At 34.7% G+C, this 19,324-nt stretch overlaps 1 protein-coding gene across 1 annotated transcript in view; it reads left to right on the top strand.

Moving 5' to 3' along the window:
• Positions 1–19,324, top strand: part of Rab2a (RAB2A, member RAS oncogene family) — an 83,448-nt gene that overhangs the window by 13,118 nt on the left and 51,006 nt on the right. The window contains exon 2 of the mRNA XM_076835979.1: positions 17,547–17,618. Within this exon, the coding sequence (XP_076692094.1) occupies positions 17,547–17,618 (72 nt within the window). The remainder of the gene's footprint in view (positions 1–17,546; positions 17,619–19,324) is intronic.

Genomic DNA, 19,324 nt, shown 5'->3' with positions numbered 1-19,324 from the left:
AAGCCAATAAATGAATAAATGTGATGCTAGGTCAATAAAAGTATAATGTACCAATAAGGCAGATAATAGTTCTGCTCTGTCAGACCTGATGCAAGTCAGTTATAGAAAACCTCATTTTGGAGACTTCTATAAACTCGAGTCTGTGCTTAGGAAACCAAGGATATTATGACACCTCTATCAATTATAATGTTTTGTTCTCTTTTTATGGTTCTAGGGATTGGATCCAGGGGTACTCTACCATTTAGCTACCTCTCCAGACTTTTTTTTTTTTTTTAATCATTAATTTTGCCACAGGGTCTTGCGAAGTTGTTCAGATTGGCCTCAAACTTGTGACCCTCTTGCATCCTGCCTCACACTCCCAGATAGCCGGGATTGCAGGCATGTACTGCCGTACTTGGTTCAACCATAACATTTTAGGAACATAAGAATCACTGAAACACTTTAAGAGAGAATTATAATGACTTTTAATATTGGATGACTGTCATAGAAGAGGACTTAGACTTCTTGGCTTTTCTTGAGCAGAACCAAGACCATTAGTAGAAGAGAAATGGATATGGGCTCTATATGAAATGGAAAGAGTTTGTTAAATGGTAAGTTGGTTTCTACTGGAGCTGTTCAGGCAGGGGTTTGGCAGTCCTGCACAAATGGCAGAAAGTTGAGGTTGGCTTTTTTTTCCTTTTAAAAGTAATTTAAGATACTTTGGTAGGTAGCAGTCCTTGTGTTAGAGTTATTGAAATGAACAAGACTATCTTACCTTAAAGGGGAGACCAATTTGCTACAGTAATTACAAACAATGTAATGGGCATATGTGCAAAGTACTTACGGGAACATGGAGAGGATTTTTTTTCTAACTGGAGTGAATGACTTATAACAGACTTAGATTTTCAGTAAAAACACTGAGAGAGAGAGCACCTTTTGTATGCTGAATACTATTGTGTGGCATGGATGTATGTGTGTTCTCAAAGTAATCCTAATAGTTGTTAAATCCAATTTATAAATGAAACATTGAGACTTGCTGTACCTTGTTTTATAATTCCCCACCTAATAGTCCTGTAGAATTAGTTTGTGTTCTTGCCTCTCTGTGTATTAGTTATGTGAGAAATGAACTGAGCTCTTACAGTTATTTTATTACCAGGAATGTTACACAAAGTATGGTGGTATTTTTGTCAGAGTATAAGAAAGTTAGGGGGACATGAATGTAAAACTAAAGAAATTTGGGGACAGTACTGTGAAGAGTATTGTGTGACATGGGTTAAGGGGTTAGTTTTGTCTTCCAGACAACTTCAAAGAGGAGTCTTATTCACCATTTTCTAATTGGGATACATTTATACCCTTTACTAAGACTTTGTACAGCAATTATTGAGCCTCTTTTGCCATTTAAACTTCTCCCCCTACCTTTCCTCCTCCACCTTTTCTCTTATCCTTTCTGGCTTTAAGTTTCTTTTGTTGATAAATTTCCAGGCAAAATTAAGAAGTCATGTTGGATTTAAGTGTGAATATGTGAATTTTCAGCCCTCATTTTATTAAAAAGTAACTATGTTTTTGAGTAAAAAAGGGAAATTAAAATATACTTGATAGTGCATTAGTTTACTTTTGGACTTCCTTGTAATTTTCTTAGCAGACCAGTAATTAATAATATAACCATTTTGGGACATATAGAAGTGTTGCTGGCTATTTAAATGACAGAAGTGGTTGGATGAGGTCAACAAAATTATTGTTTGCATAGTGTTGGTATTAAAATAGGGGGTTTTGTTTCATTTTTTGAGATATTGGGGATTGAACCCAGAGGTGCTTTACTACTAAGCTACATCCCCTGCCTTTTTTATATTTTGTTTTGAGACAGGTCTTGCTTAGTTGTTGAAGTTGACCTTGAATTTGTGATCCTCCTGCCTCAGCCTCCCAAGTACAAAAATAGGTCTTTGAAAAACTTACGTCTTTCAAAGGTCCGGTCCCTCTTTGTACTTTACATATGTAAGCACAGTAAACAGTAGTTTATGTATCCTTCCAGAAACTTTCTATGCATCTGTAAGCCTGAGAGAGTATTATGGGTACAGACATGCATGCTTCTGTCTGTCTGACCCAGTCCCACCAATAGATACAATTAGTACCTTTTCATACCTTTATTTTTTTCACTTTAGGCTAAGTCTTGGGTATCCTTCCATATCACCACATATAAATCTAACTAATAGCTGAATTGTAATTAATTTAATCTGTTCCTGACTATGTTAGTCTGGATCTGTGGTAGCCAAAAATAGAAACCAACTCTGGTTAATTTAAACAGAAGATTTTTTTTGAAGATTGACTGGTTTACAAAATTGGTAGAAAGGCAATAGAATTAAACTTGAAAATGGGCAAAACCAAGGAAGACCAGACATAGTCACATTCCTAGTGTCGTTATATCCTGCTTAAGATGATGCTTGGTGTATCCTGCTGAACTCTATTGGACTTTCTCTACTATAGCCACCATGAATTATCTCATGATTGACTGATATTGCAACATTCCCTCCTCAAGATTCCAAGTTCTGAACAGGAGTATCTGATTGGCTTAAGTTAATGTCTCTACCCTAGCTGCCAGGAAACTCAAAGAAAAGTACTTGGGTTCGAGATTGCCAGAAACAACAAATGTCCACCTACACCTGTTGAAGAATATTGTTATAAAGGGTATTATGAGCATTCTTCTACATTTGTGTGAGAAGTCAAATTTCCAGTTGGTATTTACATTTCCTTTTGATAGACACTGCCAGATAACCTTCCATTAAGAATATAGATTTAAGGGGCTAGGGTTGTGGCTTAGAGGTAGAGTGCCCGCCTACCATGCGTGAGGCACTAGGTTCGATCCTCAACACCACATAAAAATAAAATGAAGATATTGTGTCTACCTATAACTAAAATATAAATATTAAAAAATATATATAGATTTAAGAAGAATTTTAATTTTAGCTTGGCATGTACTTAAATTCAACAGTCTAACCTCAGCATTGATTATGTGTATAACTGATGGATTACTGTTAATTTAGCAGTTTCATTTTATAGTTTCATTGTTATTGTTAACATCACTCCTTTGACTTTTATTAATCTGTCAATTGCAGAAAATAGTTCTTATTGCTTACAGCCTTTAATTTTAATACAGACCATTCATATCATAACATACAACTTAAAGATCATGTATAATAGATTTATCACATAATAATTTATTTTATACTTTTACATCTAAATTCCTTCATTCCTTAGCATCATGAAAAAGTATTCTCTCCAAACTACTATAGTGAAATGTATTTCTAGGATGCTGTAGTCTTTGTCTCTGAAAGGTTTGGAAAAGTGATGAAATTAAAATATGCTAAGATACCTGACTTATTTAGATGACCTAACCAGAACATTATTATTTGGGATAAAGTCAGCATCATGGAAATATTCTTTTTATAAACCTTCCTTCATTAAATTTTTGCCCTGCAATTTCTCTTTGAATATTTCTTTTTTTCCTTTTAGTATTGCCACTGTCACCTGGAAAGTGAGCTGTGACTTTTTTTTTAAATTAGAAATATTGATTGCAAATAGTAATATTTTAGAAATAACAAATTTAGTTATAATTCACTAAATTGATTTCATGACTTAACTGGTTATGTTTACTATTTTAAAAACATGCTGGAGGATCTCAGTGATCCCGACAAACTGACATTCTCAGATTTTGAGAGAGGTCCAGTGGTATAACGGGAAAATATGATTTAGAATTTAAAAGGTCGGGTCTGAATTTTAACTCTATCTTTTTTATTTATATTAAATTGTCAACAAATTGTTCAATTAGCTTTTTTTCTTTGATGCTTGTCTTTGTAAACATTAATGAAAAGAGAATAGAAATACTTTAGATTTCTCACAGTTGATTTATTTTACCATGTATATATCATGGAAGAGATTTTTCATTGAATATGAATTCAATTATTGCCAGATTTGTTTTCTGTAAGCCACAGAATAAGGTATATTTTACATTGCAACCCAGAGTTCAGATATGTGTACAAAGTTAAATATGTATATTTATACTATAAATAAATATAAGTATTTATTTATATTTCTAAATAGTACTTCTAACCTTGTGGGGTAAAGTCAAATACTTGTATTTTGTCATAGTCCTTTTTAAGTACTAGTTATAATCTACTAAATTGATTTCATGACCTAACTGGTTACCCTGCATGTTTTAAAAACATGCTGAAGGACCTCACTGATTCTAACAAACTGACATTCTCAGATTTTGAGAGGTAGATGTAGTTCAGTTTCTTTGTCCTGATTCTACTATTAAAAATAGTGGGAGACAGCCCCATGAGTTGGGAGGAACAAAAAGAACAGGGATGCTATTTTGGCCGTATTTTGTTATCTTACTTTCTCTTAGCTTCAATACTTCTAGAAGTTACTCTCTGAGAAAATTAGTAAATGATCTTTTTTTAATTTTCTAATTGTTAAAAGATTTACATTATTAAACTTTTGTGTTTATACAAATATTGCACTTAAAGATAAACCAGGTCTTCCAACAACTTTACTTCAACTTCACAAACTAGAATTGACTTTTCTTTTTTTCTTTTTTTAAAATTTTTTATTAGTTGTTGATGGATCTTTATTTATTTATTTATATGTGGTGCTGAGAATCAAACTCAGTGCCTCACACATGCTAGGCAAGAGCTCTACCACTGAGCCACAACCCCAGCCACTAAAATGGACTTTTCTTATTAATAGATGTATTAATTATACCAGATTTAACAATCAGAGTCAAACTAGAAGACAGAAACTACCCAGAATTTTGAACATGCAAGTTTAATATAAAGAATCTATTAAGCAAGGGATTAGAGTAATGGGTAGAATTGGCTAAAGATTGGAGAGAACTCTAAAGAATATAGTAATAACAGATGGTGGAGGGACTGGCTACTATCTCTGAGACTAGGCATAGCATGGAAGAAAGGAATCCAGGCATCCAGACTTCATTGAGGGGGCATGGCTGTGTCCACTAGATGGCACAGAAATTTACTGAGGGACTGAGATGGACTCGGATGAGCTTCCACCTGCATTCTAGGGGAAATGGTGCTGTGCCTGGAAACTCCAGCAGAGGCAGCTGAGGGAGTGATGGGGACAATTGGCCATAGAGAGGTGCCAAGTGCTGCTGCCTTCTGCTGGATCTCAATTGTGCCTTCCTCAAGGGATGTTCCAATCTCAGTAGCAAGATAGTGAGAGTGGATTTGGATCTCTGAAGCAGTCAATTGAGAAATGGCGCACTGATATATTCACGAGAACTAACCTCGTCAAATGAAAATTACACTTAAAGGACAGATGATGTCAGAGATGCAATTCTAATTTAGCACAGTCATATTTTCTTTCTATAGCATATTATTCAACCTGAAAGATCTACTATTGAATCAAATGTTTTTTGAGAAGTTGATTTTTTTTTTTTTTTAATGTAGACTAGAGCTGGGTGTGGTGGCACATGCCTGTTATCGCAGTGGCTTAGGAGACTGAGGCAGGAGGATCATGAGTTTAAAGTGATCCTCTGCAACTAAATGAGTCCCTAAGCAACTTAGTGAGACCCTAACTCAAAATAAAAATGGGATGGGGATGTGGCTTAATGGTTGAGTGCCCTTGTGTTCAGTCCTGGTACACGTACCCATATGTATATACATACACTAGAATTGTTATATAGAAAAGAAAAGTCTAGATTTTGTGGTATCTTTGGTGAACATGAACTACATTACTTTAATATTCACTGAATATTTGCTTTCTAAGCCAGTCATTTTTACAAAGTAGTTTTTTAACTATGGAAAAAATGAAATGTCACTGTTGCTAAGGAAGGAAGCTAGGTGTATAAACTGACAATAAAAGTATATGTGTAAGTGCTTAATGAAGTATGAATAGAGTGATATGACTTTAGTAGATAAAGTGTTAGTCTACATACAAAAAATGCAGACTTGTTATCACTTTATGCTTTTTATGCTCGCTCTCATTTCTCACAATAGTTGACAAATAAGGTAGGTGATTTGTTTACCATTCTACACACAAATGGGGCCTAGAGAGCTGAAACAGCTTTTTCTGTCAATGGTCATACATGTGATTCAAATCTATCCATTAAATATTGTCATCTCTTAAGTTGGTGGTATACTTTGAAGTACAGAAGGTAAAACCAAATGTAAAACACGGACTAGATACTGCGGTGAAGGATTTTTTGGGAAGTTAAGATATGTCCTTATCCTTAAGGATTAAAATCTAACAGTGCTGACTGAATATGAAAAGGGTTCTAAATGAGGAACTGGAGAAAAAAAACAAAACCTTTCCATTTCATGTGGTTGGGAATGCCTTTCCTCCTTAGAAAGCTATAAGATGGCATTTGAGTTAGTTCTTGGAAAATGGATAGGATATGGGAATGTGGCTCAATGGTAGAGTGTGCAACAAGCTCAAGACACTAGGTTCGATCCTTAACACCAAAAATCAAAAACAAAAGTAAAAAATGAGACAGAGAAGAGAAAAACAGAGAGTAAACAAGTACAGATGGTTAAAAAATAAAATAGGAAAAAGCAGACACCGGTCAGACAGTTATTGGATATAAGGCTGGAAAGATGAATCCACTAAACATGTTGTAGGTATATGTTGTTATAGGTTAAGGTAGAGTTTGAATTTCATTCTTTAGATGGTATAATGCATTGACTGGAATTATGCTTAATGACTGGCATACATTCTGAGTAATGTATCACTAGGCAATGTTATGTGGACATTGTAAAGTACTTCACAAACCTAGATGGTACAGCCAGTTGCTCCTAGGGTGCAAACCTCTAGGAAGTTCTAACACAATGCTAAGCATTTTATGTCACTAAACATATCTAACCAGAAAAAGTGCAGTAAAAGTATGATATAAAAAAATAAATGGTACTTGTAGGACTGGGTGTGGTCTAGGTAAGTGGTGAGTAAATGTAAAAGCGTAGGACATTACATTATTGTACACTTCATAAACACTCTACATTTCGTCTCTCAATCTACAAATATAGATTTGTTAAAAAAATCTTCAATGATATATTAATCTTAGCTTACTGTTTTACTTTATAAACTTTAATTTTTTAAACCCTTTAAACTTTTTTGGTAATGACACTTGTCTTAAAACACCAAAACATTGTACAGCTGTGTAGAAAATATTTTTCTTTATCCTTACTCCATAAACTTTCTTCTATATAAATAGTTTTAACTTTTTTGTTAAAATAAATATAAGACACATGCATATATATCAGTCTATGCTTTCACATGGTCTGAATTGTTAGTATTTCTATCTTTCACCTCTACCTCTTGTCCCACTGGGAGTTCTTTAGGGGCAATAACAGCTATAGAGCAGTCATATGCTTTGATTAAAAATTACTTCTTCTGAAATTCTTTCTGAAGGGCCTGTCTAAGGCTATTTTACATTATTTTTTTAAAAAATAATAGAACAAGTTTACTCTAAAATAGTGATAAAAAGTGTAGCAAATACATAAACTAGTAACATAACTGTTGAATGTTTGAAACAAACATTGAAGTTTGTTTATACCATCATTATCACAAATCACTTTGATTGATTCATTGCACTGTGCCATTTTTTTATGGTAGCTGTGGTGTTATGACAGCTACAGTGTCACAATAGGAATTTTTTTAACTGTTATAATTTTATGGGACCATCATCCTATATGCAGTCCGTCACTGATTGACACATCATTATATGGTACATGACTGTATATTCATATTGTAATATAGCAGCAGAGATAGATATTGACAGTAACCCATCCTTTCTCATATATTCCTCATCTACAGTCAAATGTAAGATAGATTAGAAAGATGGAGTATAGTTATGATAGTGGTCAAGATGAGAGGTAGTTATGGTAGTGAAAATGAAAACCAGGTTACAAGTAAGAATTGGAATTAACACTGAAGGATGTTATAGAGTGTGAAAAAGAATTAAAGATAAAGGTAAATTGTTTTAATCAGCTTTTTTGCTGCTGTGACTAAAAGATCTGACCAGAACAATTGTAGAGGAGGAAAAGTTTATTTAGGATCTCACAGATTCAGAGGTCTCGATCTATAGACAGCCATAGAGCACTTCACAAATCTAGATGGTGACAGCTGGCTCTATTCTTCAGGGCTCAAAGTGAGACAGAACATCATGGCAGAGTGTAGCAGAGGAATGCAGCTCACAGAGTGAGAGATGCTTGCCAGATACAAAATATATACCCCAAAGGGACTCCCCCAATATTCACCTCCTCCGGCCACACTCTCCCCATCAAGGGATTAATTTACTGATTGGGTTAAGGCTCTCATAACCCAGTCATTTCTCCTCTGAACCTTGCATTGTCTCACACATGAGCTTTTGGAGCACACCTCAAATCCAAACCATAACAGTAATTTTTAGATACTTTTCTAAGGATTATAAACCTCAAATACAGGCTTTTTCATTTATTTTTTAATAAAATAATGCATATACATCATAATGAAACAGTATGAAAGGACTGAAGATTAGATATGGAGATAGAAGATGACATCATAAAAAAGAACAATAAGTCAGGAGAAATACAAAGGTTAAAACTTGAGGAAATCAACTCCCCAAGTGTAGGCTGCAGTGGTAACTTCCTTCCAAAGAGTATTGCATGGGATGGGGGTTGTTCCTTATACTAGAGAAACTTGATATACTACGTCAGCCAAGTGATGAAGGTAAACGTCAGTGATCAGTCAGTTGATGTCTGTACCCTTGTATGATGTGATAAAATGGCACTCTATTCCTGTGGTCTTCCTCCCAAACACCCAGAACCCCATGAATAAAAAAAATAAAACAAATGCCAGCACAGGATTATGCTACAGAATACAAAGGAGTACTCTTTAAAACTGTGAAGGTCATCAAGGACAAGGAAAGCCTAAGAAACTGCACATGTAAGAGGAACCTAAGGAAACATGACAACCAAATATAATATGTTATCCTGGGTAGGATTTTGAAGATAAAAGCTAAGGAAAAGAAAATTGGAACTTTGATAATTAAAGGCAAAACAATTCCATAGAGTATAGGAGATGAAACAAGCTATCAGGTCTTCTCTCAGGATTGTATTTCCATTGTGGATTCTCAGTAAAGAGTTGCTGAATACATAGTGTTCTTGCAGCTCTGTATAAACCTACATTTTAGGTCAGTTTTCTCCTTCAGGGAGGCCTGATTATTCATATGTTGGACAGGGCACAGGTCTAGATTTAAATTCCTAGAGTCCTTGCCACACCCAGAGTGAGCAAGTAATCATAGAAAAGTGTCAGTGTTGCTTCTTCTCCAGCTTTGACAGTAAATATTATGTTTTATCACTGAAACCAGACAATTAGTTATTTTCTATACTTAGCCAGAAAAATCTTCATATTTACAAATTAGAAGAACACCTAACTCATTTTGTGAAAGGGAGTATATATTATTGGAAGTTTCCTAGTGAATATAGCAGTTGAGTTACATATTAAAGAGGAGTAGCCATTAGCTAAGTGGACAGCTCCTCTCTGGGTATTGGAGAAAAAACATTAAATATGTGCAAAGGCCCATTGTAGCGAAATATTAGTATAAGGGAACATGGATTTTTCAACTGAGGTTATCTGCTTTACTTTGATCACATCCAGAAAAGTGTTTTAATATTGGGGGTACTTTAATACTAGAAAGAAAGAGAAATAGTAGATGATATGCATCAGGGAGAGGAGGGTCAGTTTTCCATAACATCTTATTTCCTTTTTTAATTGATTCTGTAACAGCTCATCCAGCCTTATCAGCATACTTGTTTCTATACTTTCCAGTTCCAAGGGGAAAGAGTCTTAGATTCTTCAAGCTACCTTTCCCTTCACATTGGAAAGTGTCTTGGGAATTTTCTTTTATTCCAATCACTAAGTTTAGTTCCTAAAACATAATACACATACATATTCTGGGTTTGTTTTTGCTTTGTACGTGGCAGGAGAGAGGGTACTAAGGTCAAACCCAGGGTCTTGCGCATGCCGGACAAGTGTAGTTACATCCCCAGCCCATCACATTTAGTATATTTTGAATAACTATCTTTTCCCTTCCCTTCCAGCTTTCACTGACGGGTAAATAAAGGCTCCGTATCCCTGTTTTCTTTTCCTTCCATCACTCACTATTTTTTGTATTTGTGTCATGTTACTGATTGTAGAAGGAATTATTATGGACAGAATCAGCAGGACTGGAACACCAACAGTGTAAAAGTTTTTAAGGAGACAGAAGTAAATGTAAGATGACTATTAGTGTATTGGTTTCCTAGGGATATTGAAACAAATTATCACAAATCTAATGTTAACATTACAATTTGTTCTCTTACTATGCTGGAATCCAAAAGTCTGAAATTAGGTCACCAGAGCTTGCTCTCTCTGAAGACTCCAGGGAGAATCCTTTCCAGTTTCCAGTGGTTTCAGAGGTCCTTGTTGGGCAGCATAACTCTAATGTACGTCTCTGTCTTCACATGGCTTTCTTCCATGTCTCCATCTCTTTAAGGATTCCTGTCATTGTTAGGCTCCACTTAAATCCAGGATAAGTTTATCCTGAGATCCTTAATTATTTTTGCAAATATTCTTTTTTCAGATAAGATCACATTATGGATTCTAGGGTTAAGATTTTGACATCTCTTCTGGGAGCATATTATTCAACTGACTACAATCAGCCATTAGAGCAGTAGATAGTTAAAATAAATGAAGGCAAGTGCTCATTTAAAAGTGTGAGGATGATATTATGTTCAACCAACAGCATGAAGTCAATTCTGATGTTATTCTTTTTAAAAGGAAAGCAGGGGTTATGGATATTCAATTAATTTTTAAAAATATATACTTAAAAATTTTTGACACTGGGTCAGGTGAGTTTGGTTAGAGATTTTGCTTTTTTTTAGCTATGTTCAGCTTGAATTCTCACTTTAATATTTATTAAATTTTTAAATTTTCAAACTACTTTCACATTTTATCATTTGAACCTTACATTCTTTGATATAGAAATTCTGTTATCTTTTTCTTGGTTTATAGGTGTGGTAATGGAGCTGAGTTTCTATAACTAATTTGACTGAGGTCACAGGTTATGAAATAATCTAAATGGGTTTAAGCCCTGACATAGCAACTATAAAGTCTGTCTTTGTGACCTATCATGCTGAGCGTGTTAATTTTCTATTTTCAAAGGTTAGACTTTGTTTTTTCATGTTTCTCTCTTTAATATTAGCACAAAGAAGAATAAATTTGTTTGCAAAATAAACTCTAATATTTAAATCATATTTACCACATCTCTTTATGATCTGTGTTTTAAGTTTTCTCAATTCTTTGGTATGAATTTAAAACTGAGAGTTCTTCAGTGGGTTATTGTAAATCCCTGAGATAGGTTGTTCCTTCACAGTATTTTTGTTTCCCTTCCCTCCTCTCTTTTTTTCTTCCTTCCCTTTTTTATTAGGATGAATGGTGTATAAATTTTTTCTTAAGCAGTTAGCAATCGGCCCTCATACTTTTCACATATTTTACATGAAAGCTGTTTGGCTTCAGTTTGTAGAAATAAGGCCATCACTTTGACTTTTAGGAATCTTGAAATTGATGGAAGTTATTTTAGGACAAGGAAAATAAATTTTATTAGAATACTTAGCATTTACTCCAGTGTTCTTGTGGGGAAGGATTTGTTGCCTAAAAAATCACTTGTGAGCTTACTGCTTAGATCTTTGGATCCCACCAAAGACCTTCTAAATCTCTGGAGTGGGCTTTAGGAATCTGGATTTTTAATATGCACTTCATATAATTGTTAGACACTCACTTGATATTTAGGTACTCAGCCAACTCTCTGTGGAGAGACAGCGACTTCGTCCCTGAATAAAAGGAAAAGTAAAGGTGACCTCATGGTAGAAACTTTAACCTCCCACTGTTATTAGCTTATTTTAATTGAAGAGAGGAAATGACATCCATGATACCCACACAAGACCTTAAAACTTGTTTTTTACACAACTGGAGTTTTTTATGTAAATTTTTTTGATTTGTATATGACAGCAGAATGCATTACAGTTCTTAATACATTTATAGAACACAATTTTTCATATCTCTGGTGTATACATAGTATATTCACACCAATTCGTGTCTTCATACATGTACTTTGGATAGTAATGATCATCACATTCCACCATCATTAATTACCCCATGCCCCCTCCCTTCACCTCCAACTCCTCTATCCTATTTAGAGTTCGTCTATTCCTCCCATGTTCCCACTCCCTATCCCATTAAACAAATATTTTATGAATACTTGCAGAAGGGATCATTCTGGGTACTTTGGAGGATGAAAAATAAGATACAGATCTTGCCTTCAAGAAGCTTTGTTTATAAATTAGATAAAAAACAGGCATTTGGATATGCTTGGTGTCACACAGCTGTAATCCCAGCTACTTAGAATGGAAGCCTGAGACAGGAGGATCACAAGTTTGAGGCCAACCTTAGCCAGGGAAGTTGGTGTGTTTTGAGTATGGGAAACTTGAGCATATGTATTCTGAGGAAAAGATATGTATGTATTCTGAGGAAAGGATTTGATAAAGAGGTAAGTAATAAAGATGCAAGAAAATGTTGATAGATTTCACAAACTGGCAGAAAGGGATGAAATCTAGTTTTGAATAGTAAAGGGATACATCTGAAGGATGTAAGGAAAGGATAGATTACCTGGGCATCTAGAGAAAGCTTAGGGTAAAGAAGTGAAAAGTTAAAAAAAAAAAAATCCATGTTGGATTTTTCTTTTTCATTTAAATGGAATAATAATGCCAGTAAATTTTTAGGTAGTTCTTTCTATGTGTTCTAAGTGCTACATATGTTAACTGATTTAATTCTTAGAACTTTGTGATATAGATATTGTTCTTAATCTCCTTTTAAGAATGATACAGGGGCTGGGATTGTAGCTCAGTGGTAGAGCACTCGCCGCCTCCATGTGAGTTACTGGGTTTGATCCTCAGCTCCACATAAATAAATAAAATAAAGGTATTCTGTCCATTTTTACAACTAAATGTATTTAAAAAAAAAAAAAAGAATGATGCAGTCAGTAAATGGATGGAACTGGAGAATATCATGCTATGTGAAATAAGTCAGTCCCAAAAAACCAAAGGCTGGTTGTTCTCTTTGTTCTGTAATCCACAAAAGGGAGAGTTAAGAGAGGGAGAATAGGAGTTCATTGAATTAGACAAAGGAAAATGAAGGGAAGGGAGAGAGGAGAGCAATAGGAAGGACAAAGACTTAATCCAACATAACTTTTCTATCCCTGTATTTGAATACAGGACCAGGGTACATCATCATCATGTACAGCTACAAGAATAGGATCCTAATTAGAATAAGTTATACTCCATGTATGCATAATATGCCAAAATACATTCTACTATTGTGTATATCTAAAAATAAAAAATTAAATTTAAAAAAAAGAAGAAGAATGATACAACCAGTCAGCAGTGGTGTATTCCTATAACCCCAGCACCTTAGGAACCTGAGGCAGGAGGATTACAACTTCAAGGTCAGCCTCAATAACTTAGCAGGAATCCCTCAAAATAAAAAATAAAAGGATCTGGGAATATAGTTCAGTAGTAAAGCCCTTCTGGGTTCAATCCCCAGTACCAAAAAGAAAAAGAAACACAACAAAGGCCTACTAGTTTATCCAAGGTCACCCAGGTAGTGCTTTTTAACCAGTACTGTACTGATGGTTCCATCAGAATCTCTGGAGGGATGAGTCCTGAGCATCAGTTTGAGGTTTTTCTGGTGAAGACTCAGAACTAGAAAGTGATTTGCAGTGGGAACTACTTCACATGAATTGCTAGGGGAAGGCATCTGTTATGGTGAAAAGCCAATCGTGGAAATCTGTCTGCAGGGAGAGGTTGTACAAAAGCCTTGAATGTTCTGGGTATAGAACGTGATATGAGCCAACACTCCCATCACATGCCAAATTTAGTCTTAATCAGAGATCCAAGCATAAATATTTTTTAAAAGGAAGAAAAAGAAAACTAGGATAGTTGCTTTTTCTTTAATTTTTCATTCTGTGTAGAAAAATGACTAGCAGAAATGCAAAAATAACCATTTAAAAGAGATTACTAGGGCTGGAGATGAAGCTAAGTGGTTGAGTATTTGTTCAGCATATGCAGACCCTACAATTCCCAGCATTAGAAAAATGAATGAATGAGTGACAAAAGGAATTCTTTCTGGGAGGTTTTTGTAAAGATTTAAATCCAGACTTTTTCTTCATTTTAAAAAGAAAGAGTTTTGAAATATGTCAACCTTAACTGAAAACATTTTGTTCTCTTCTTGATTCTGTATGCCTTGCCTTTTTGCTGATTCTTCTCATCCTTTATTTTTTTTATGCTAACAAGTCTTAAATTTTTGTCTGTATCCTGAACACCCTTCCTGAAATGAAGATTCATAGCCAGTTGTCTACTCACATTTGCACTTGGATGTCTAATTGATTATAGGACTGAGAATTAAGATGAGAGAAGGGTATTCATGAAGATATTTCAGAGAGAATCCATGAGATAGATTGGTGAACCTTTTGAGGGAGATAATGAAGAGGAGGAATTAAGATGATTCTGCATTTCCTGTTAGTATGATACATTAGGACCCAATTCTGGAAATTAGGAAATATGGAGAACTTGCATTTTGTTCTGTTGTCTTGGATAAGTTGAACCTAGGATTGGTTGGGAAGAACCAGTAGGGAAGGATGGTAGGGAAAAGAATGAATTAGGTTTTGGAAGTGTGTGTTTCAGGCCTGAAGGAATTAAAGTGGAAATGTTCTATAGTAAGTTGGAAATAACTGGAATAACATTAAGATGGTGGCAGTAGAGCTGAGGTTGTGGCTCAGTGGTAGAGCACTTGCCTAGCATATGTGAGGTTCAATTCTCAGCACCCCATATAAACAAATAAATAAAGGCCCATCAACAGCTAAAAAAATATTTTTAAAAAAGATGGTGGCAGTGGAGATGGGTTTAATTTATAAAAGTAGATTGAGGCTTCAGGACTAGATTGTTCCTCTTAGTCTAAAAAGTGTGGGGTAGAGTAAGGTGTAAACAAAGGTGAAGTATAGAAAACCCTCAGTATTTAATACAAGATTGCATAAAAGAAGAGAATTAGTTGTTACAGAATAAAGACATTCAAGGAGATAATTATAGCCTGACAAAGCCAGAGGAGCTCATTCTCAAGGAGGCTTTAGATTAATAAATTTCATAGATTTGGTTATGGGTACAAGTAGATCCTATTTATGGGTCAGATGTGTTGAAGACTAAGAAAAAATGCTGGCTATTTGACTTAGCAATTTGGAAGGGCATTGGTGAGTATGACCATACACCCCTGTTTGTTAACAAGTTTACACAGAAATAATAAATACTAAATAAAGTAAGCTATCTCTGTAACCGACCCCCACATAGTCTATAGATTTGTAAATAAGAACACTTGAGAATCACTATAATGACACTGTATAAATATTCTCTATATTGAAAAATAAATGATTGTCTAAGGAAAGAATATGGAGTCTTGAAAGTGTAGAAGCAACGAATAAGCATTTTCTATATTTAACCGGCACTTAGAGTAAAAGTGGACTTTAATTAGAGTGGTATGTATTTTATTGTAAAGTAGGAAAGGTTTTTCAGGCTCTTCTGTCACTTGAGGTCCCTCCATAAAACCTGTGATTTCTAAGTACAATTTTTTATACCATATGGAAAAATTAAGATTATTTCCTATAGTCATAGATTTTATGCATAGAACAAATTCCTTTTGTATACTTGGTAACAGTCTTTTAACTTAGAAAAATTGGTCTTCAATCCTGTACCTGAAGACTATTGAAAAGAGTTAAAAATCAGATAAAATGATGAGTTTGACTTTGGACTTTTTGTAATATAAGAAAGAGAAGACAACTCTCCAAGGTCACATGTTTGAAAATTCCAATATCTTTTCAGTTAACTAGAATACTAAAATATTCATAAAACTTAACAATCATAAGTTACAGAAGGTGTCTTTGATTTGTTGCTGGATATTTTGGCAATCTTAATAGTGTTTGACATTAAAAGCAGTCATTGAGCAAAATTATGAAATGCCTTCACTGTGCCATAGGGTAAAGGCAACAAAGGACAAGATATTCTCAGTCCCTTTTCTCATTGAATTCATAATCTAGAAGAAGTTGAACAGTCTAGTTTAAGTGACACTTCTTCAGAAATACCTTCTCGATCTATTTAGTTTAAGTCTTTTTCACTACTCTTCCTAATGTCACCTTATTCTTTCTTTCAAGTTGCAATCATTATAATTATTCAGATTATAATTCATCTCTATATTTGGGCATATATCTGGGTTCATTCTGTGTAATTGCTCCACCTGTGCTAGACTGTTAATTCCATATGTAGGAATTATGTCAGTTTTCTTCACTACTATATCTTCAAGTCCCTAATTCAGTGCATACTAAGCATTCAATAAAGACTTTGAATGATGACTGCCTTTTGTGTTTGGTAGAAGTGCAGGATGCTGTGACAGGCTTAGTCTAGTGTGAGGATGAGGAAATGTTTCTTAAAGAATCTGAAAATAGGGCTGGGGCTCAACAGTAGGGCACTAGCCTTGCATATGTGAGGCCCTTGGTTAGATTCTCAGCACCGCCTATAAATGAATAAAGTTCTATCAACAACTAAAAACTTACTTTAAAAATATTTAAAAAAAAAAAAAAAGAATCAAAGTAAGTAGGAAGAAGATGTGAGTTCAATATCTAATTTTTTTAAAGGACAAGTGGGATGAATATAGAAAATTTTACTTTGAATTTGGGAATGTAGAAGTTATTCATAACCTTAATAAAGGTATAGTGGAATGAAGGAATGCAATTCAGATTACAGTTGGTCATGAAATGAATTAGTAAGAACTCAGAACAAGCACATTTTCTTAGAAAAGTAGTTCTCAAATACTTATTGCTGGTTTGTTTGTTTAGGCATATGATAAACTAATATAAGAAATTGGTGTACTTTAAATATTTTCACTGATGCACACATACACAAAAAAGTAAATGAAAACTCTACTGAGTGGTACTGTGGTAGAGGCTACTAGGAGGGGCTAGTTGTCTTCTGGAAGTTCAGCTACCATATCTTTCTTTCATATTGAAATGTTGAATAAGTTAAAAAAGCTGAAAAGGGCCGGGCATGGTGGCCCACGCCTGTAATCCCAGCAGCTCAGGAAGCAGAGACAGGAGGATCAGTTCAAAGCCAGCCTCAAGAAAAGTGAGGCACTAAGCAACTCAGTGAGACCCTATCTCTAAATAAAATAAATAGGGCTAGGGATGTGGCTCAGTGGTTGAACGTCCCTGGATTCAACCCCTGATACACACACATATACACACACACACACACACACACACACACACACACACACACACACACACACACCAAAAAAAAAGAAAAAGAAAAAATGGTATTTGAGAAATAATGGCAGATTGTTTACTGCATCCAGAAACTCTTGCTACCACTTTCTATGTGCTTTTGTAAAGTGTTTCTCAATTTCTGTGAATTTTGTCTGTTAACTATTTTTTTAATTTCCAGGTGTTGGTAAATCATGCTTATTGCTACAGTTCACAGACAAGAGGTTTCAGCCGGTGCATGACCTCACTATTGGTAAGTTTTATAAAAGAGATAAGCATTAAAAGTTTAAAATAGTTTAATATGTAAGAGGATCCATTCTATTAGTGATGATTCCAAAAGCAGTGAAAAACTAGATTTCTTTTTTTTTTTTTTTGGTACCAGGAATTGAACCCCGGAGTACTTAACCACTGAGTGGCATTCCCAGGTCTTTTTATGTTTTATTTAGAGACAAGAGTCTCCTTAAGTTGCTTAGGGCCTGACTAAGTTGCTGAGTTTGGTTTTGAACTTGAGATCCTCCTGCCGTGGCCTCCCAAGTTGCTGAGATTACAGACATGTGCCACTGCTCCCAACTGAAACTAGGTTTCTTGTGCAGTTTACTTTCCATCACTTTTTTAGAAATATGAGAAGTAAAAATCAGTATTACCGAACTTTCTACAAACAACGCAGAAGACATTGATATTTAAGATTTCAGTTGTATTTAATAATTAAACAATTGAGGATAAACATAGAATCATGGTAGGAGTAGAAACTGTGAATCCATTTGCTGGATTGCCACTGTTTGGTTAAACCTCTTCACTGCTCCATTTCTTACTTTGTCTTTCAGAACAGTGAAAAATCATAGCCATACCAATCCCACAAAGTTATTGTGAGCATTAAGTAAATAATAAGTATAAAGCATTGGAACAGTGCCTGGCTACATGATGAATATTATAGACTTGCCTATAAAATTGTTAGCCAAGAGAAACTGCCATCAAGCAATTATGACTAGTAAATGAAATCGTTACTAGTAAGAAACAGTTAGTAAATATTATCTGTTATTATTTAAAATAGTGATACTATTCATTTTTATTAATATACAATGCTATAAAAGGGGTGACATCCTCAAAATTTTAGGTTATCATACCATTTTAGGATTCTTATTTGTTCGAAAGTATATGCTGAAAACCAAGGAATCTAGCTAACTGACTATTCTACAGCTATAGCCCATTTAACTACTAGGAATTAGTTAAATATGAAGAAAAGGGGTAATTGGGAATCTAGTTACTCATTAATATAACTGATTGCTTAGTGAATCTTCAGTCACTGCTCATTTTCTATGGATTTTAAGTTACCATTTATAGCATATTAATTTTCATGTCCTACACTACACATTTTCAAAATACCAAAGATAGAACTTATTGATCAGTGTTATGGTTTGGATATGAGATGTCCCTCAAAAGCTCACGCATGAGACAATGCAAGAAAGTTCAGAGGAGAAGATTGGGTTGTGAAAGTCTTAATCCAGTCAGCAAATCAATCCTTTGATAGGGATTAACTGAGTGTTAATTGAGGTGGTAGGATGTGGTTGGAGGAAGTAGGCATTGGGAGTCCTGGCTTTGGAGTATATATTTGTATCTGGGAAGTGGAGAACTCTCTTTCTGCTTCCTGATCAAAATGTGAGCTGCTTCCCTCTGCCACACTCTTCTGCCATGATGTTCTGCTTCACCTCAAGCCCTAAGGAATGGAGCCCACCTTCTGTGGACTAAGACCTCTGAAACCTTGAGCCCTCAAGTAAATTTTTCCTCCTCTAACAGTTGTTCTGACCGGGTCTTCTAGTCACAGCAGTGAAATAGCTGACTAAAATAATCAGATTATTAGATCAGTGAATAATTTCAACCAAGTCATATGCAGTTGGTAGATACATTGATATTTTTACTAGCAACTCCTGTTAATAAGAATATTATCCATAATTTATATTA

The sequence above is a fragment of the Callospermophilus lateralis genome, chromosome 16 (assembly GCF_048772815.1).
Source record: "Callospermophilus lateralis isolate mCalLat2 chromosome 16, mCalLat2.hap1, whole genome shotgun sequence".
NCBI classification, from domain to species: Eukaryota; Metazoa; Chordata; class Mammalia; order Rodentia; family Sciuridae; genus Callospermophilus; species Callospermophilus lateralis.
Note: the sequence above shows the minus strand (reverse complement) of the source record. Positions and strands in the feature narration are given on the sequence as shown.